At 37.2% G+C, this 21,393-nt stretch overlaps 1 protein-coding gene across 1 annotated transcript in view; it reads left to right on the forward strand.

The window, feature by feature from the left end:
- The window catches only part of TENM1 (teneurin transmembrane protein 1), a 292,567-nt gene that overhangs the window by 54,756 nt on the left and 216,418 nt on the right, over positions 1–21,393 (forward strand). Inside the window, 1 exon segment of the mRNA XM_015860820.2 lies at positions 15,764–16,042. Within this exon segment, the coding sequence (XP_015716306.1) occupies positions 15,826–16,042 (217 nt within the window). The 5' untranslated portion in view covers positions 15,764–15,825.

A 21,393-nucleotide genomic window follows, 5' to 3' on the forward strand; every position in this document is an offset into this window, starting at 1 on the left:
TTATAGAGTGTGGAGTTGAAATGCAGCTGTTTGTTTGAGCTACGTGCAGGCACTGCACCATCCGTTTGGCGGAGTGTGAACAGGTTGGGCATGAAGAGCATGTGAAGGGAGGGAAGAGATAGATAGATCTGAGAAGGTGGCCAGAAGGGATGTAGAAAGCCATGTAAAGAACATGAGGGCAGCACTGGGATAAAGAAATACATTTCTAGGTTTTTTTGTAAAGAGCTATGTAAAAGAAACTTATCACTGAGAGATTCCTACTACTCCAATCAGAGAAAGCGGGTTTTGTGTATTCATTGTGAGATAGCTGGATAAATAGTTTGAGACTACTTAGGTGGCCTCAGAACTTCTGTGGCACGTGTCTAATACATGACATGTAATAGAATGGTATCGTATTTGTGATGATCTGTAATTTGCAGCTTCTTAGCTGCAAGCTAAATTGAATTCTGTGGCAGAGTTTTAATTTCTGCGTGTAATTGTGCAGTTTGTTGTACAGATACCAGCATGTCAAAATCAGCAACTCATGAGAGCTGTATGGCCTTATCTATCTCTCATTTGTCAAGAGTTGATAGGAAACATCTGCAGGGCTTGTTCAATCTGTTAGCTGCATTTATTCACCCAAGCTTAACTGTCAAGTAAAATGTACCTGGTAAAATTAGACTATGGGGATGACCTTTGCTAATAAGGCAATCTAAGTTACATCGCACGTGGTATACACTAAGCCACTTGTAATGAAATGGTATTTTTAAATGGCTCTGTGCTATTTCATTCCAATATAGATAAAGGTGAAGGAACCTATTTTCTGGAAAGTAACCTTACATTTCATAGAAAGTAAGGGAGAAATGAACAAGAAATAGAGGAAGAATTCTTCTATTGGGTCCTAATGTTATCTTTGCATGCAGTCTAGCTTTACAGTTTGTGGGGTAGTAGTGGGAAACCTTGCCACTCGTATTCCCAGATGTTTTCAGGTTAGTAGCACAGCTTGTTCAGGAGAATATCCAGCCTTACAATTTACCATTACCCGTAAAAATAAGCGTCTTGAAATTATAGTGGTTTTTAACATTTATCCTTTTCTGTACATTAATGCAGTGGTAAAATTTGCTATTCCTCGGTAACGTATAGAAGGTGATATTTAATGTGAAAACAAATTATCATTTGTTAATTGGAAGACCTGTAGGTGTCCTGTATTCAGACTCCTTAGTGTCCTATCAGTAGTTTCAAAGCTGGGGCACGCTTCTATAAAGTAGGAGGAAAAGGGTTGTGATACCTTCAGAAGACATGGAGATCTCTCCATGCACGAGGCAGCATGAAACCCTGGACAAATGTGGTGAAATCAGATTGCCCAGGGAAGAGGAGGAGTGGTTATGTGCACATGTTAATGGGCGTGTCTTGGAAACATGTGTGCTCAAATTTTGTATTGTTTTGTTGTTTTTGTTTTTTTAAAAATTAAATGTTAGCATATGGTGCTTTAAAAAGGATGGATGCTAATAAATTTCTAGTGAAATATTTGTTTAATTATGTTATTTTGAATGACAGTGAGCTCAAATACTTAAAGAAATAGGTTTTTGTCAAGAAAAAGGATTTACATGGCAACAGTCATAGCCCTTGATGACTTACTTAAAGATCTTGGTTAAATCTCATATTAGATTTAGCAGAGATATTTGTTTCCTTTACCAAAATGATAGGTTTAGTGTCTTTCAAGGGAATATTTAATAGAAATGCTTTGTATCGTATTATCCACTTGTGGATTAAGCGTGCTGAGCTGCTGGCAAACGCAGCGGTAGTCCAGAGTTCACAACCTTAATCTGATTAGGCTGTTTCTGATGATTAACTTGAAGTTCCTTATTTATTTATTTTAAATCTGGGAGACCTTAACTTCTTAGGAATTTGTGCATCTCTGCTGAGATCAACCAAATCCTGCTGACAGAACTCAGAATTACAAAATCTAAACCAACTGTGGAGTTCACCGCTTAATGTGACTCAATCAGAAATAAGCTTTCATCAGCCGGGAATTGAGAGCGGATGCTGAACTGAAAAACTGGCAGTTGGGTGTATCTTTATTTCTTCAGTAATGTGGGTTTTTTTTGTTTGTTTGTTTTTAAATGACATAGATCTGATAAAAGGGACACCTGGTATAGGCTGCGCAGTACCCGTGTCCCCTGGCAGTGGCCCTGATGATAGGAGGCAGCTGCGTGTGTGCGCTGATGACAGATTTCTCTACATTTTGCCCTCATTACTTCTGCATATTCCATATGGGATCGTGTATCCATTAGCTAAAACGTGAACTAGTACTATTGAAATCAGAGGTCACTCAATGGATGTTCTTGTTTCTTTCCTATTTTTCATTATTATAAACAGCAGTGTCCCTAGCAGACCCATTTCCCTTTTTTTTTATGAATGAAGTTAATGAAATTGTATGCTGCATTAAGTTTGGGTTGTTTGTTTTGATGTAAAAAGACATTTGATCATTATTAAGCATTTATTGACTGCATCTTGTAACCATTTGACTTGGAAAGTGATGATCTGGGTAGTTTATTAGCAAATTGAAATTTGGTAGATAAACATGGGGTAGTCATTAATTTAAGTCTTTGAACTTTCGGTAAACATGACGATGTTGATTACCTTCCTGATTTCACCCAAGGTATTTATGCTGTAAGAATTCAATTGCTCATGTTTTCTTTTTTGTTTCAAGTCATCAGGGAGACAAATTTACTCAGTGTGTTGGTCAGCTGATTAATTTGAGACCTCTGTGCACCAACATTTGGATGTTATCCAAAAAGACTATAAATTCTGAATTCACTTTTAACATCTTGTGTGCCACAGACTTTCACTGGAATATCAACTTCTCTTTTCCTTTTGTCACAAATAGATGAAGGGGGATTTTTCATTCCAAACTCAACTAATGCTGTTTGTTATCCAAATTACTTTGGGGCTAAAATACAGCTTAAGATGGTTTAAAGCCAAGCTATTGAACTAGTTCAGTCAGAAGACATCTGTGTAATAAAACGGACCTGTTCAAGCTGTTAATAAGACAGGTTTTGTCAGTGCTTCTCCCAGTGCTTATGTAATCATCATCTTAGTCCTTTTACTCGACCAGAAGAATTACATCACAGCGCTGCTAAGCGTGTGTGGTGTAGGTCTGAACTCCTGGATGCTCTGTGAGTCAGTTCATCTCCTGACAGCTTTCAGAACACGTGCACCACACACTGCCTCTGGTCCCCAGCAAAGGAAAATGTAATTCTACTTCTAAAGTCAGAGCAGCAGTGAATAGTGCAGCTCCAGCAGTTTCCCTGTGTTTGCTCAGGCTTCATTTTTAAATACTGAGATGATAACGTTGAGGATGACCTTAGCTGTATACTTCATGTTTGCAATTTCAGTGACCTCCTTTTTCCAATCATGAATTATAAAATTGTCAAATAAGAAACCAGGGGATGCAGGGAGGTTCCAGAACCATTGTTTACAGCATAGTCTGAAACAGGATTTGTTGTTTGTGTGGTTGTTTTTTTGTTGTTGTTGTTTTGGGTTTTTTGTTTTGTTTTTTTTTAATGAAGCATGCATTATATCTGAACAAGTCAAATAACAAAAAAGCTGTATTTTTCAGTTTTGTCACATGAAAATTAATAATTTTTCACATATCAAAGGACTCGTGTTTAGAAATAGTATTATCTAAACTCTGTTTTATGTGTTTGTGATTTATTGACTTTAAAAGAGAAAGGAATAAACTGAAAACACGAGAGGAAAGAAAAGTACAAACGTCCTACTTTGTTCTTTCCAGCAGGCATTTTTTGCTGATAAGCATTGTGTGTTCTTAATAATTATTGGGTTGAGAGTGCTGACATTGTTTTTTAAAAATTGTTTTAAAATTAGCCTTTATATCCAAATCTATTTCAGGCAAGAAAATCCCATTGTGTTTTACTTAACATCCAGGATTTGGAGGTAGAGAGGAGCAGAACTGAGTTGCTACATGGTTTAACGCTTTTTTTCATGGTGCATGTCAAGAGACTTAAGCTCTGTGCAACTATGCTTTCTGTAAGTCTTAAGTTTTGGATAATACTGACATCCCAAGGCTTAGTGAGCCTGCTTTTAGTCGTGGTGCCTGTCACTGTTGCACATCTGGCCTGTGTTACATGGGAATATGAAGTCTATATTCCCATGTCCATTCTCAGCAGTTCTAGGCATTAGCCAAGGTTTTTTCCACCCAGCTGTTTATCTCCTCCCAGCAATAAGTTTACTATATCCTTATTTTTGTTAGTATGATGCTTGCTGTATTGCGATCGCTTAAGGAATGCTTCCTTCTCTAAGTATACAAATGGGCTGAAGCCATTGGAAAGGGAAATGCTGACCCTTCAGGGTGTTACAGCTGCAATGTTCACGCCAGAAGCAGTGCAGAATGGGAGCTTCTTTTCTACCTGTTTGTCTGTGGTGGCATCTGTACCATGTGTAGTTCGAAGTCATATCTGCTGTAAGAGCTGGGTGTACTGCTAGGAATAAGGATTTGTTTTATGTGTATTTTAACTGTGGTTAGGTCTCCAATCCTGATCAAAGCTTAGCTTGAAGTCTGTTAATAACAGAATTAGGAACCATTGAAGATCACATGAGAAATGGCCCTTTTAATGATCGCTTTAGTAGCAAATTTCATGTTTATTGTTAAGCCTGCAGCTTTGTGTTACTTGCAGTTCTGTTTATTTAGGTTCTACATATGGGAGGATTTTCTGCATTTGTTTCTGGGAAGTAAAAATTTATTATAGATTAAAACAACTATACTTGCACTATTTTTTAACATCAACAAGGAATCCTGTTTGAGTGCCTGACATCTACTAAATGAATGTGGTGGTAGAACTCATGCTTTAGGAGTATGTCCAGACTTGTGCTTTTAGGAAAAAGATTGTGTTCTGCATCTGTAGTGGTGGTGTCAGGGGTTTGGTTTTAGGGGCTGGTATTTTTTTGTTTGTTTCCTTCTTTATTACAGACAATGCATGTTCATTCCAGAATTACAGTTGTATAGCCTACTGCAGATGTCTGTAAGTCTTCTTAAGAGGGATTAATGCATATATTTATTAGGATGTTTTTTCTTCCATTATTCATAATAGAGGTTTTTTCACTCACATCAAACTCCAAAGCCAGCATCAATTTTCAGAAAAAAAACATATCTTGACAGTTTGATGTGTTACTGCTGCAGAATTCAATATCTGGAAGCAAATGTTTAGACAATTTTACACTGTATTTTCACTAAAAAATAAACTTTTGTCCTTTCATAGTGATATAGGACCTGTATCACGTACACAGGTGCACCTCATATTGATGTCTCTTCTGCAGAGCAATGTCCATACTCAGTGGATTCTGGCTTTGCCATAATGTGTAGCCCCAGATGTTTCACAAAGCTGCACTCACTGGGGCATGAAGTGCTTCCAGATGTATGTAATGGTAAACTACATAATGAGCTTTCTTTTAATGTAGCTCAAGAAATGAGTGTTTCATTTTATTTTGAACATTTTCTCCTTCCTATTTGGTCCCAGCGCAGTGTTACAGCAGTAGCTCAGGGCTCAGTGAAGGGCTGGAGCTCTCCCTGAGCCTGATGTAGCCCATGCCACTGCTGTGTCCCCTTTGGCATCCTCAGTCCCATCTTACCTCAGTGGTAAGGTGCCTGAAGCATTAACATAACAAGCAACGTGTCAGAGAAGTGGCAGTGTTTAGGAAGCTATCCTCAAGCTACACACCTTTCCTTCTTAGACAGAGGAGTGATTAGTCTGAGTCATCTCTAATAACAGTTGTCAGAAAACTTCTTGCCGCATGCTGAGCTGCTGAATCTTGGAGCTCCAGCTCACCTGGAAGCGTTAATATGAATATCTGCAACACAAGAGGCTGAGAATTCTATTCAGAAGAACCGATGCTAGGTATCTTCTGAGGGTGTTTATTTCTGTGGCTGTTTGGGAGATGAGCTCTATGTACACATGATGTTTTCCCCAATATTCTTTTATCTGTAGACTTTCCTAATTTGAAAGCCTCATACTCTGTGTCATCTGAACACTGCCATTTTCTTCAGAGATATTTGTCACTCAACATCATGTTCTCAAATCCGTCACTCCTGACTTTCTGTCTTGTGCTGATCAGCAGTGGTTTGGTTCATTAATGTCACAGCCACTTTTTTCTGCTTCCCCCAGTGTCTCTGGCATGTAACCCAGCACAGCTGATACCTGTGTAGCAGGAAATGTCTCCTTCTCTTCACTGCAGAGCTGCACATAAGACAAAGCAGAACAAGCAGCCAGTAACTAACGCTGCTGGCAGAGGCTCCTTCCAGTGCTGTATGTTACAAAGCAGGGATTGAAATGTGGGATGAGAGTTAACAGCCATTCTCAAGTGAAAGGAAGGATTTTTTGGAAAGTGTGAGATCACTGGCAGCTGTGAAAGGCAGGTGCCCATCTCCTAACCTCAGTAAGAAGGCATTTGATACAGGAGAATACAAAAAAGGCTGTTCGCTGAACTGAATATAATGCAATTCAGCCATAGGTTAAAGAAAGGTCATTTTCTTGCCTTGTTGGCTGGAAAGAGACAGCAAAGCCCTAACATATAATTGTGTTCTGTGACAGTAAAAGGAGCCTCTTGGTGCTTTGGGAAAGGGAAGTGACATTTTACTTGCTCATGAAAGAGGAGAGCTTCAGTTAAACAGCTATTACAGTCCTCCTACTTTTTCCCAATGTAAATAGAATTAACATTAGCTGAATTGTTATCCACACAACATCCCTGAGGAAAAATGATTCACCGTGACAACAGCAGATCCTAATAGTAAGGCAAGGATAATGGTTTTGTGTTGTTTTTTAAAGGCAACTTGTTCAGAATCATATACGTGTACGTGTGTATGCATAGATACGTGAAAAGGCAATAGACAAAAGCTACATATTTCAGTTTCATTCTTCTCTTTCTTCTTCCTGTGATTTTACAGCTGAAGAAAGCAAGCTGAGCTAAATGGAGTTATTGCTGAAGTGCTAAGGAGAGAGTGTTTTTGAAGTGCTGTGGCAGAGTTATCACAGGAGATGCTAATGTAATTCAGTAAATGATGTATGGTTTTGATAACTTATTCTGATCAGTGAGGAGTGGCACAAATTCACTGTTCTTTGCTGATGGAGTCATGGTAGGGTTGTCCTTGTCCCTCTAGGAAGTCACTGGGGGGGAATGCAGAACCTTCTGTTGTCTTCCTGGAGGCCATCTTCCTCTTGCACCAAGGCCAGAAAGTGGGACCACTTGGTTTCTTACACCCTTCTTGTTTAGGAGGAAGAAGCAGTTGGAACAAATGCTATCTGCTTTTGTCCTTACATTATTTATTGCAGAAGACAAAAAAAATTGTCGGCTTCAGTCCCTCTTTTAGTATTTCTGGTAATTGTGCCTAAATTCAGAAAAGGGGCGGTATCTGTCTGTATCAGTGGAACCTACACTGAAAAAAGGACTTGTACAAACAGGAATTGATCAGTAACTCCTCAATGAAGTAGTTTCTGTCCTGTCTGTCTAGAAATGTGAAGAGTTGACAATGTGTCTCGTTTTCTTTTCTGTATTTCTGAATGGAAATGATTAGTTGTTAGTGAGGCTAAGGATTTCATTAAAAATTGTGCATGCTTAGTTCACAGATAGTTGAACAGTTCAAGTTCATGTTCAATGCTGAACTTCTGTCTGAATTTGTATGGTATTTTTATCTACCTAACATGTTTTCCCTGTTATGGAATTGTCTATTAGTATAGAAATAGATGGCCAAGTCCTTCATAAAGTCATAAAGTCATAAAGTCATAAAGACATGGCTGCATCCCCATGTCTGTCTTCTCTCTTCTATTGTGGAGGCAAAGATGAACACCAAAAGAAAATAATTATCAACAGGAAAGAAAAGTATCCTTTTAGCATTATTTTGGCATTTCAGAAATTACTTTTACGAACAGGCAGGAAGACTTCAATTACCACTTGGAGGGTCAGTTGTTTACAAGTAAAATCATTTTCTACCTGTTACTGTTCCTGAAGAGATACTACATTTTATGGAAGAAAAAAAAAATGCCAACAAAAATGTTGCTAAAGCAAAAAATGTCCATGACACTGAAAAGCTGAATATGTAAAAATGTGAATAATGTTCAAACAACACAGCAAATTGTTTCCCAAAGTTCAACTAAAAGAATGCCATGCATAAAGGGATTTAGTTCCACAGGAACTCTGGAGGTGTAGCTGTATGGTTTTAGTCAGTTACATTTCCTTGTGTAGGTGAACCTTTAGAAATAAAGCTTGGGAATGTTCCTTCTCTCCAGTGCCGGCACTGCCCTTTGTGAAGAAAATGGTATAATCAATTTGCAAGAAGTGTGCGGTCGTGGATGGAGAACTTATCTTAAATTCATCTCTTCCAAGAAGGCTCCCACAGCTATGATACTGGTAAAAATGAATAGGTGCATAATGTACTTCCAGTTTGCACTACAGAAGACTCCTGGCACTTGCAGGAGAAATTTCTAGCAAACATCCATTACAAAAGATTCTCTATTGAAATGAGAACAAAGGTTCCACTAGAAAGATCTCCAAGGATTTAAATGTGGCTTTTCATAGGTGACATGCTGATACAAGGCAGTTCTCGAGGGGTTGCATCAAGGCATAAATCAGCAGTAATTTCAATCCCACAAGATCATAGCATTATCATGAAGAGAAGGAAAATCAATCTGACACCAGCTCAAATAATAGCACTTCTGGGAGCCGCACTATACAGTACAAGTCCATCGGGAGGGTCTGCTTGTCAGAACAATGGCACTTGAAGACACCAAGTACTTTGGCAGACATCAAAGCAAGAAGAAAAGGAACAGTAAGATAAGTTCTCAGGCGTGATGGTGTCAGGCATGCGAACAGCAACCTGAGTGATACTTCAAATGGAAGCAATGCAGATGTTGGCCGTGTGGTCAAGGCAGTACGCAGGTCTTCTTGGAGAAAAAAAAAAGAAAAGTACATCAAATGCCTAAAAAAGCTTTTTAAGTTTTAACTTACATGATGTCAAAGCTGCATAATAATTGATGGCATTTCTTTCTAGAATTAGAAGAGCAAAAGTTAAGAAAACCAAGTATGTAGGAAAAGAGTGAAAAGTTTGTTTTCTGTGTGTAGTCAATTGAGCTGGCCTTGCAAGTAGAAGTTCTTCTAACACAACTGCTGTGCAAATTAATCTGGATATTTGTAAACTTATATATATAAAATTCTATGCCTGGTGTTAGTGCTCAGACATTTTAGGCTGTGCTGGAAACTAACCTGACACTGAAAATCAGTGCTGCTTCAGAAATCCCTGAAGTTGTAATACAGCAAAAATAATGAATCAATTATTCCTTTTTGCAGAACTTTAATCAAAAAAAGTGTAACAAGCCACAACAAAGCTGAGCAGTAGACGANTGAGAGATTATGATAATATTTAAGATACCATGTCTCATCGGCAATATTCAGTTGGGAGGCTTTAACATTTTGTTTCAGATATGTTTGTTTGGTAGGGTTTTTTGGTTTTGCAAGTGGAAAAGAAAATTGCTGAGGCCCCCTGAGATGTTCTGTGATGTCTTGTGGGGTCTTTCATAGAGAGAAGAATGAAAGCACAAGTACAGCACCAGAAAGAAATAACTTCCCTTTTTGTGCCTTTGTTCACTGTAATGTCAACTGATCAAAGCTTTGGTTTTATCAAGAAGAATGATACTTATTCTTGTGCTTTGATATGTCCGTAAGTGCTCTAGTGAAAAACACACTTTTTTTTTTTTCAATGAAGAATTCTTTCCTTATTCTAATTGAAACCAAGAAAAAATGGAAATGGAGACTGAATGTTTCAAATGCCATTGCCAATGCATTCTAGTATCAAACAATCTAATAGTTTGGTTTCTTAGACATTCCATGGTATTGATGTGTTGTAAATGGTTCTCATGTGCTAATCTTATTTGATAAAAAAAAAAATTAAGTTGGTATCTCAAGAAATTAATAATGTCCGAATTGAATATGTTATTTCCATTTTATTTTTTTTTTGCAATCTCTTGGCTACTAAATTGTGGTTTTTTTGTGTTTTTTTTTTAAGATCTTGTTGCTAATTAGGGATTACTGGGTTGTCTTAATTAGGCACACAGTTGGAAGAGGGACATAGCAGTAATTATCTCAATTTAATGACCGTACAATCTGCATTATCAACAAACAGCAAAAACACAGCTAAGTTTTCTAATACAACATCATGTCTGTGTGTTTTAAAGCACAGTGTGTTACAGAGGGCAATAGTTGCTTACTAGGTGAAGATCTCCTTATTCCTACAGGCATATACATAAGTAAGTATACACCTTGCTTTGTTATAATCTATTGTTAGATAAACGATGGCACTTGCATGATAAATACATAGGTCACTCTGAAAGTAATGCCTCATATTATTAATTTCCAAGAAAGCTACAACAGATAGAAAGAGCACAATAACTCTATTTGCTAGAACAAATTCTCAGCTACAAAACACTACTTTTCAACAGTCAACACCATTAGCTGTGCATTTTGCCAGCAATGAACAAAAGCCTGCATGCTGCTCTCAAAAATTTATACCAGTGAAGGTGCCCCACTGGTACTGCTGCCACTGCTGAAATGCACCACATGCTGCCTCGCAGTGTTCACATCCACTGTTCAGTCTCCACGGATGTTCAGTAAGCACTGGCAAATTTCTTGATCGTACATCCTGGAGTCATAAATGACTTCTGGAGGGATATGTGTAGGAGTAAGCTCAGCCTACACACTTATCCAGGTAACACTTCCCTGTATCATCCCTACTTACAGATAGGAATCAGGTGATGTTCCTATGTTCTGTACTGGATCAGTTGGTATCAATCACAGACTTCCTTCACATTTGCAGTACTCCAAATGAAGCTTTGAGATGCTGCGATGCTTTGAAGTATTTTTCAAGATGTTTTCTTGAGCTGAAATGTAAAGTGTGCATTAGTTATCCTGTAATATAATCTGCAATTGTATTACTAAAATAACAGTTTTCCAGAAAGATCTGTGCTCCAGAGAATATTCTGAGTCTGTCCAGGATGTGTTTCCATGAATCATGGATGCACATCACCCACCAGCATTACAGACTGATCTTTTGCGCTTGAACCCCTGTGCTCGCAAGGAACTGATGACTGGCATCCGAAAAAAGGCATTAGAGATTTGTGTGATTCTGCACTCAGTAGCAATTCCCCAAGTGCAGGGAGCTTGTTGGCCAAGAATTGGACATCACAGTTGAGCAGCTGACATAATGTATGTTTTTCAAATTCTTTGCAGTCTTTCATCAGTCTTTTAGAGATAACTTCAGTTTCTCTTTCTTGGTTGTTGTATGACTTTTTTTTTTCCTTCCAGAGGAAAGTATTAACTGCTTTCATCCTGCAAAACTAAACAGACTTTCCATATAAGCTCCTATTGCTATCTCATTTTATGTATATGCCATCTAGGAACTAGTCTTTTCCTAGTATATGACTGTTCAGCTGCTTTAGCTATTAGCTTTCTCAATCTGCTCAACTGTTCTGTAAAATTTAGAGCTTAAAAGGATGAAAGGACTTCCTTTGCTTTTCGTACTTAAATATTTGAGGGTCATGGTTTTGATGGTCTGCACAAGGTCTTAATGTTGTTTTCTTTTGTTGTTTCTTTCTCCTCCCCAGTACTGCATTTCTCAAAGATTTAAATCTTGTGTTTGCTTTTGGTTTGCCATTTGTTTTTTACAGTTTTGTATATCAGAATAGATTTGCATAATAACGATGCTATTATTTTGCCTTCAGCTACCCAGATTCAGTTTCTGCTTAGTCATTTGTTTTCAGAAATCAGATGTCTGAAGATGTAATAAGCAAATGATAACTTTCAAATAAGGGTGTATGTTGAAGGCGAAGTAATATATGAGAGAATTGAGCAAATGTGCATTTGGTGGTCATAATTGATAGAACAGCTCACCGAGACTGAAAAAAGGAATTACTGAAGGCCATCTTTTGAATTCATGTTGCAAACAATGAATATTGCTTGCTTATGTTTTAGCATCATAACTGCAATTACATTTTAATTCTATGTGGTTTCGATCTGAGGATCCAACATTTTGAAAAGTACTTATTTGATTAGTTTGTGAGTCCAGTCTGAGGATTGGATGTAATGATCAGCTAAGGCCAAAAAAGGTCCCAGTGCTTCATGTCCTTTCTCACATATGCTTATGGAATACCTTCTTCAGCCCCATTATCCATATCCTAACATCTGGAAATAACACTGTATTTCCTGCTAGCTAGCTGGATATACCACAGACCACTGAGGATATGTTGGTTGTGGATAGTCAGCATGGAAATCTTCATATGAAATGAGTACCACGGTAGGATTTTTTGCAAAGTGCTGCTAAATTAATGTGATCTCTGTGGCATTGCTGTATTTGAGCACAGGGCTTTTATGAAGTAAGACTCATACAGTGAGCTTTGTTATAAAACACATATTGATAACTATATGCATACACCTTTTCACAGGCCTTCTTGTTGGCCACAGTTGCCCTGACATTGTTGTGTTTCAGCAAGTATCTAAGCAGAGTATGAAGGCGGGTAGTTGATGTGATGGTTATGGTGCAAGTGGCATGTGAAAATTCTTTCTAAATACGTGCGCAATGTGTATTTTAAAGTTGCATAAAAAAATGCATTAAAAACTTCAATCTGTATTCACATCTGTGTTAATTCCATGACTTAATTTGATGTTTTCCCATCAAATAGAACTTTTGTGAGGTTTGGGGAATGTGCAAAACAATGTTTGATTGGGAATTTAAAGTAGTTGTATGTTCCTCTAGAAATCCAATTGTAAACTGTATGATATCCATTTTAGTGTTTGGTTGAGTAGTATATGCGTTTCACTGCCTACATGAAAACATTGTTTATATAATTGATATATTAGGTATAACATATTGATATATCTTTATAAGGCTTATATTTTGTTAAATATTTTGTTAAAACTTTCAATGACAGAAAGCTAATGAAAAGATGAAAAAAGTACTCTGTGAGAAGGAGAGCATTAAAACACTCCTACAAAGGTCACTCAGTGGAACTGTAAGCTATTATGAGACTTGATTATTTTGCTGACAAGGTCAGCTGGATATTGATCAGTTGGGTGTTTTGTTTAGTTACTTGAAGGCCAGTTATTTGAACAGAAACCTGTGTCAACATCCAGGCAATATTCTTTAAACTTCCAACTTCAGCATTTCGAAAGAAATCTTCCTTCGGAAGAAGGAAATTGAAGTATTTAATTGCTGGTGTTTAAATACAGGTTTTCATAACACACCATCATTTGCTAAATTTAAGTGAATTTAAGTAACTTTTGCTGTGGAAAAATGCAAAGAAGTGGTCTCAACTTTATTGTGTGTTCCTGGCTTGTAAAATGACTTTGTGTTGAAAAAGTTTATGATGCTTTTTTCCTTATCTTGCAAATGTTTTATCACCTGCTTTCACATTGAGCTATGTAGCAATGGCTTTATGGCACATTCACACCCCAAGTGAAAATAGAATAAACCCAAGTACTGCCCTTGGTGCCTTGTAGTCAGCTAGGGTTAGACCTGGCCCCTGTTTGTCATGGTCTTGCACTATAAAAGACTGCTCTGCAGTGTGCACAGGTGGGCCAGCCCTCAGCACCCTGCAGATGGAGGTGTGACTCTACAGGCCTGCAGGAGATGTCAGGGGGTCCCAGAGTATGGGGAATGTGGTTGGGGTACTTGTAAGTAGGTCATGAGTTCTAAGTGTTCCTAAATCATTCAGAGCACTGAAACAAGCTGCACAGAGTGGCTGTGGAGTCTCCATCTCTGGAGGAGTTAAAAACCCGCCGGGATGTTTTCCTGTACAACCTGCTTTGGGGGGGTTGGACTGGATGATCTCTGGAGGTCCCTTCCTACCCCAGGAATTCTGTGATTCTACCTTGAGAGCAAAAGGTGTGCCCAAAAGTGCTCATGTTTTTCTTTCTGTTATTCTTATTGTTTTACACCAGTGTGCTTTAAAACTCCACTAAGAAGCTAAGTATATCAGGTTGAATGTTTTGCAGTTCTGGAAGGGACACACACACACTTGCTGCCTTCACGACACAATATCTGTCATCTCCGGCACCTTGTCAGCAGATGCCCTTTGTTTCTCCCAATTTTCCCCTCATTTCTATAGTATCATTTCATTTTGCTCCGTCAGATAGTATGTATGAGGAGGCTTTTCCCCATCACTGACCATCTCTACAGAGCCATCAGGTAATCTTTTAAGTCGCCCTCATGCATTTGAGTCACGGCACCTTTGAGTTCTTGTCACAGAATATTAAAGCAACTCATAAAAGGAGTATTTAGTTAGGAAATGTTAGTAAATAGTAGTAAATTGTTTAGGCAAATAGCCTTGGAAAAGTAGATAGCATCTAATAGTAGCTTGTCTACAAACCATCTTAACACCAACAAGATTTGATGTGTTCATACCCAGAGCATGGAGCCTTGTGCCCCCAATGCATGTGTTGCTGTCAGACAAGAAGCTTGTGTGGCTCAGCTTTTTGTTTTCCTTTTCCCCGTTGAAGAGTTTTTATTAGCTAGTGTGCTTTCAGGTCTGCTTTGTTGTGTAAGAGATTTGAGCTTCTTTTTTTTCCTTTTGGTATGCTAGATCTCTTTATTCAAGTCCTTTTCAATTTGTTTCTGAAGAGCTGTTCCGTCTCTGGTTAAATAGTTGGATAAAGCTCCCTGAGATTTTGTTTTGAGCAAAGACGTGTCTTTAGTCTCTTTGTCCATGCAGCTTGGTTCTGCTCTCCTGTCAGGGTGCCAGAATCCTTATTTCCTCTTTGTGCACCATATTTGCCACTCCTGCTTCAAAAGCATTGGCGGCCCACAGGAGATGTACTTGTGCTGTGCTCAAATGCAGTGGTAGCGTTGATGTTTTTTAAACCTTCAATTTCAGAAGTTTCAAATTCAACTCTGTAGTTCTGCAACAAGAAGTGCTTTCTGTAATGTTTGTACTTCTGTGTCTTTTCACTGTTTCTGTGGTTGCTGAGGATGTGTGGGATTACAAGTCCATGTTGCAGATGGGAAGTTAGGCTGATAACAGACCAGGCATTAACTTACTCCTCTCCATCGCTGACTTCAAAATCAGTACGAAGATGTGATAAATTACTTTTTCATTTAGTAAAATCTTGTTTAACTTGCTTGGTTTTGGTCATCTATTAGTGATATCTACAGCCTTCTTTTTTTGTTACAATTCATTGTGTAAGATAATAGCAGTCTGAAAGGAAAATGTCCTCTTCCAAAAGCACTGTTTGCTCTTGTAGAGTAACAGAGAGGCATATTCTTGTTTTTAATGTCTGATTATTTTCTAAATTGAGAAGCCCGTTATTATTAATTAAATGTAATTTTATTTACAAGAAAATACTTCAAAACAATGAACTTTTTGTTTTCTACATTTCATATTTTAAAATAAATTGAGATTTTAGTTTTACTTAGAATGAATGTACATGGATATTTCTTTAAAGAAAGAGCAACGGTTTCAAGAATCTTTAATGCAAAATAGGTAACAAATTCTGTTCATAAGGTATGTTTATTGCTTGTTATAGTGGGTTAGTACATAAAGTTACTGTTATTTTAATACCATTTTTTAAAAGCCAAACAGCAAAATAAAACATATTTTCTGCTGAATCATCATGATTCAAATACAGTTTAATTGGTTTATATTGACTGTAAATAAAGCTGGGCTTTTGAGAATTAATATGATATCTGAATGGGCTTATTGTTTGTGTGTTTTTTTTTTTAATTTCCCAGGACTCTTTCCTTAAGGAATTCCAGTTGCTTGTTTTCATGATTTTGAGCCTATTCAGCCAGAGATGGAGCAGATGGACTGCAAACCCTACCAGCCACTGTCAAAAGTTAAACATGAAGTGGATCTAACTTACACAAGTTCTTCAGATGAAAGCGAAGATGGCAGAAAGCAAAGGCAATCTTATGACTCAAGAGAAACTCTGAATGAATATAGCCAAGAGCTAAGACTGAACTACAACAGTCAAAGCAGGAAAAGAAAAAACATTGACCAATCCACACAAGGTAAACTGTTTCTTTTCTCTTATAATTACAAAAATATCACTTTTTGATTACTTTGAAATAATATCATGATGCAGGCACGCAGCCATTTTGTTTACAAAGGCATGAAGCAATAACCTTCCTTTACTGTTTTTTTGTTTTTGTTTTTTAACTGTGTTATAATATCATAAATATAGGAATTTTCTTTTAGAAGTATAATTCTAACAGTGTGGATTTAGTGACATTCTGGATACCATTCCATGATTGACAAAATTCTACATAGCAGTGACTGCCCTTCTCAGTAACCTTGAGTGGGTAATGATTTACTATATTTGCATGTGTTGTGTGGATTTTAGTACAAAATCAGCTTGATTTTGTGGGTTGTCTCTGCATATGTTTACAATGAATTCAAATGCTACCCTACTCTTAACAAAATTTGTAATTTTTAAAGTCTATTTAAAAATTGAAAATAATTATCAGATGGCTTAGAATTTTGTTTTTGGGGTGTTGTTTTGGAGGTTTGGAGGTGGGAGGGGTTTTTTGGCTTTTTGCTTGATATGGACAGAGAATATTTGAGAGCTTATGTTGCTGCAGCCAAGGTTAGGAAAAACTACTCTTTGGATACAGATAAAACATGAAAACTGAGACTGAAGTGAAAGAAAATGTGCCGCACTTACTGCAGCATTCCGCAATGGACTGCTTCTCCTGGTAACCTGCATGCTGAATTTAATGCACTTCATACAGACTGGTGGCTTATCTCTTGCCTTTAGCTTCGTCACAAATTTAGGCAGGGTTGTGGGGAAAGAAGAGTATTTTTAGGAACTGGAGTACTTATCAGAAGCAGAGGGGGCCTCTGCCCTCAAAGTAGAAGAAAAGGTCTCTGTGAAAAGTCCCCTTCCTGCTTTTCAAGAAGTGGTTAAATTGATCCATTATCATGTACCCACTATTTCTCAGATAAAAAATTCTGTAATCACTTTAAAGAAAAATAAAACAACCTTCCACCCCTCACTCAGCAAAAGCTTTCTCTATTTTTCTAGGTATTAAAATAATTTTCAGTTTTTGACAAGAAAATCATGAATATGATTTTGAAGCTGGGAAAAAAACTGTCTCCTCTGTGATGTGTAAATTAATGCAAAAATCAGAATAGCTGTGCTACATAGTTCATATAGTCTTCTAACTTTTACTACAGATAAGTCAATTTTATAGTGCTGGTGTTCTCTGAAAGTACCTGTAATTCATGGGAGAATAATTAGCCAGCTGCCAGAAATAGCCTCTATACGTGTACATGTGTTCTCTCCAGTACTGGGGAAGAAAAAGTTGTGAATACAAATCTTAAGAGCACTATAGAAAACTTCACCAATACGTTTGACTCATGATAAATAACTTGATCTTGCTCTCTTCTTAGGAGAGCTTGGGTAATGAAGATATGTCTATGTTGCTGTGGCTGGAGATAAGATAATAATGTTCTATAGACCTCTTTAAAGCAGCTACCTAATTTGTGAAAATTTAAGCACTGAAATCTTAACCTCTGCATTGCCAGGCCTTGAAGAGCTCCTTGTCTGTAGAGTTTACTGCTGCAGGGGCCCGTGTTAGCTGTAGTGTTGGTGGCCTAGACAAAAGCATGAAGTTTGTAGTCACTCAGCTGTATGCATAGGGAACCAGCCTGTGTCATGTGCTAAATTTATTCTTCCAGAACAGTGCCTCTGAAAGCAGTCATGTTAATAATGTTGGAGAAAGTCAAATTAGTGTGCATTTCTGCAAGAAGCTGTCAGGCATGAACTTACCTAACTTATTCAGGACTGATATGTTAGGAATCAAATTGATGCTTTAGCATGCCAGCAGGTATTTTACACTCATACTGTAAAATGATTTTATTGGAAATACATGCCAGAAGATTTTTTCAGGCAAATTAATTTTTAGGAGATACCACATGAATTTGCAGGTCTTCTATTCTAAAACCTATGTATTTTTCTTAGAAGCAATGCAGATTTGTACTGCTTCAAACTGCTGTATGAGGTTTGACATTCATGTTTGCAAGCAAAGCTCTTCGGCCTAGTGGTAGCTTGTCAGTGCAGAGGAAAGCACCTGAACAGTTGCTTACCTTGAGGCAACCTCAGCTGAGTTTAAAATTCAGACAGGAGTGAAAAAAAGATTATAAAAGCTGAGTGTAAATATTTAGACTCCAGACATAGTTTGATTTGACTGCAGTACTGTCGTACTGTTTCCAAAAGGGCAGCCAGGCTTAATGGTGTGGGTTCTCTGAGTTTTAGAGTTCTTGGTGAAGGCTAGTGTTTATTTGCTCAGTCAGCACTAGAAAAAGAGCAGGTTCCATTTTGAACTGTGAATTTGCCATGAATCCGCTAGACAGTTTTCCTCATGTTTGTCACATCTTTGGAACTTAAAAAACAAAAGAAAATAAAACAAAAACCACAGTGCCCCTTTGTTGTACTTTAGACTGAAAATAAATAAATAAATAAATAAAATAAAATCTAAATTTTAAAGCTAAAGACATATCCATAGTTGCCTACTCAGGTGTTCTTCTCTAGCCCCTAGCTACAATTGAAACAGTACCCAGTAGGTGATGAACTAATGGATTGCAAAATGAGGGTAAAATCCATGAGCTTCATGCATGAAAGGTGTGAGAGTAGTTGAGAAAACAGGCACATAGTAACAGTCACGAATAAAGTGATAATGATGAAGGGTGAGACAGCAGTGAAATGTGAATTCTAATGATCAAATGTGAGAAGAACATCATTTCAGAATAAAATAATAGTACAGAGGAGCTTATAACAAGAACAAATACAGACAAATATATCTGTATTGATCTTATTTTGTGAAAAGAATCATTCAGATGTGTATGGAAACTGGAAGAATTTCTATCTCCATTAACGTACATAAGAACATCGTATATGCGATTTGTATCTCAGAATATTGATATATCTCAGAAATTTCTTGAAGTTTTATTTTAGTTTTTTCTACATGGGCAGTTTGACTATTTCATTATTATTACTTTCGGTATTCTTGATTAATTTCTGTGAAAAGCTTTGAGATTATGTAAATTGAGTATGTGTGGATATATAAGCAATCTGTATAAATTGTAATTTTGCATGGCTCAAAATATTTTCAAAAGTCTCACTTATATCCTACAGTATTCAACAGCACTACTAATATTTTTGCAAACATCTTTTTATGTCAAAATTTTGTTTGAAAACTCATGTGAGATTGGAAATGACATTTTTTGGTTTTACACATTGAAAACAACACCTGAATGCAAAATACTTAACTTTCTGTTATTCTTGTGTTCCTTACCTTTCCTGAAATTTTCTCCCAATTCTTATTCTTCAAAGAGAACTGATTTCTTGGTCAATTTTCACAAGTTTAATAGATGGGAATATGAAAGAAAATCTACAGCAAAGATGGAATTAATCTGTTGAGAGACTGTCATTTAAATAATCATTTCTAGGTGGTCTTCCTGAGGTCTAGTACTTATGTCCCTCTCTGAGAGCTCAGCGCCAGATCAGCACAGGAGTTATTTGTTTCAAAACCTTGTAGTTATCCGACAGTTTAGATTTAACAAATGATACCACAGAATGCTGCAAGCTCAGCCATGGTTTGCTCACCTACCAACTCACTGCAAACAGATAGAAAAATCTCCTGCCAGTGTTAGTCATTCCTGAAAAGTCAATGCTAGTTGTATGATAAGTGCATCTTAAGATGCATTTTTATTTATTTATTTATTTATTATTCACTGGAATGTTCAAACTCCTGCCTATCTGAAGATATGTAAATCTACAATATCTCATCCTGGCAAGATGATGTTATGAATTCCTGCCAGACCTGATATCATGTAGCTTGTGGATATTGGCAAACATAGTAAATTAATTCTGAGAAGAACTGGTAAACACAGTGTTTTGTGCTTGAAAAAGCTGGGGTAGAATTGGCAGAAGCCATCAGAAATGTTTTCTTGCTAGGAAACTCATTGATGGACCTGGCTGTGAGGAAATAAGTTCTCACAAATGTACCATAAGTGTTTTCACTTCTAGTTTGCTTGTGACACTTTTACATCATTAAAACTCTGTTTTCTTCCACAGCTTTCGCTGTTTCAACCAAAGTAGATATGAAGGAAGTTGTATTACACAAAAACAAAAAAAGCTATATTGCTTTTAGGCTAATTATAGATTTGTAGAAAATGCTAGTTGAGAGGAATGAAACCCTGATAGGATAAGCATCTGGAACTGAGTCGTTGGCATGATAAAGTGTATTGATCATTAACAAAATGAGCATACGGCGGTAAATTCCTATGTTAGGCAAACGTGTATTTCTGGCAAGAAAGATATATTGAACTGCTTTATAAGCAAGGCAGACTTTCAGTTATTCCTGAAGAGGGGATAAAACAGCAATATTTTTCTGATAAGTTGGGGGGGGGGAATTCAGCATTACTACTAAACTGTAAAACAAGATTTTAGAGTGCCCCACAAAAAAAGTTGTCATTTTCTGCTTTTAGCCTTATAAGTAGGTCAAGAGCTGAAGACTGATAAATGTTTTAAAGAAGATGTATAAAATTGTCTTAAGGAATAAGTGGTAAATAGATTTGGCTATTGTTCAGCATCTTCCTTCAACAAACTCCACTGTTTTTGCTCACTGCTGTTTCCGTCAGATTCTCATTCCTACACTTTTTAGTGTTGCAGCTCTGGTGTGGACATGTGGGCAACAGACATTCTGTTGTTCAATAGCACTTATTTTCTCTGGAAAATAACTGCATGTGTAGTGCAGGAATTAGGGGGCTGTTCTGTTGCACTTTACATTTCAGCAAGTATACACTTACCAGGAAGGAAGATTTAAACATATGCAACTCTTAATTTCATATGACCAGTCAAAAACACTTTTATTTATTAGTAGAGACATAAATATAAGGTATGCTGAGAAGGACTGGTAGGAAATTGTTCTGTCAGGAAAATGTCACAATGTTTTTCTGTCATCTGCAAAACAGCAAAAGCTTTTTACATAATAGCTGTATTATTCCATGACTTAAGAATTGCGCAAATTCGTTTGGCCCAACAGATCTGTTTTGCACTTGTAGTGAAGTGGTGGAGAGTCAAATTTGGACTGCAAATACCGTATCATCTTTGTTTCAGTTGCTTCATTTTTAAATAACTTATAAGGGTAAAGAAGCAAAATTTTATTAGTTTTTTTTTCCCCTTCTTGGAAACATTAGAATTATTAGAATTATTAGAATTACAAGCACAGTGTAAGTTCAAGATTGTGGGATCCCTCCTAGTGGAGATGGATGCCAACAGAATGGCTGTGAATTTCATCATTTGTAGTAGAGATTTAGGACTGTTGATTATTCCACAGTCCTATCTACAGCTTGTGTA

The sequence above is a fragment of the Coturnix japonica genome, chromosome 4 (assembly GCF_001577835.2).
Source record: "Coturnix japonica isolate 7356 chromosome 4, Coturnix japonica 2.1, whole genome shotgun sequence".
NCBI lineage: Eukaryota > Metazoa > Chordata > Aves > Galliformes > Phasianidae > Coturnix > Coturnix japonica.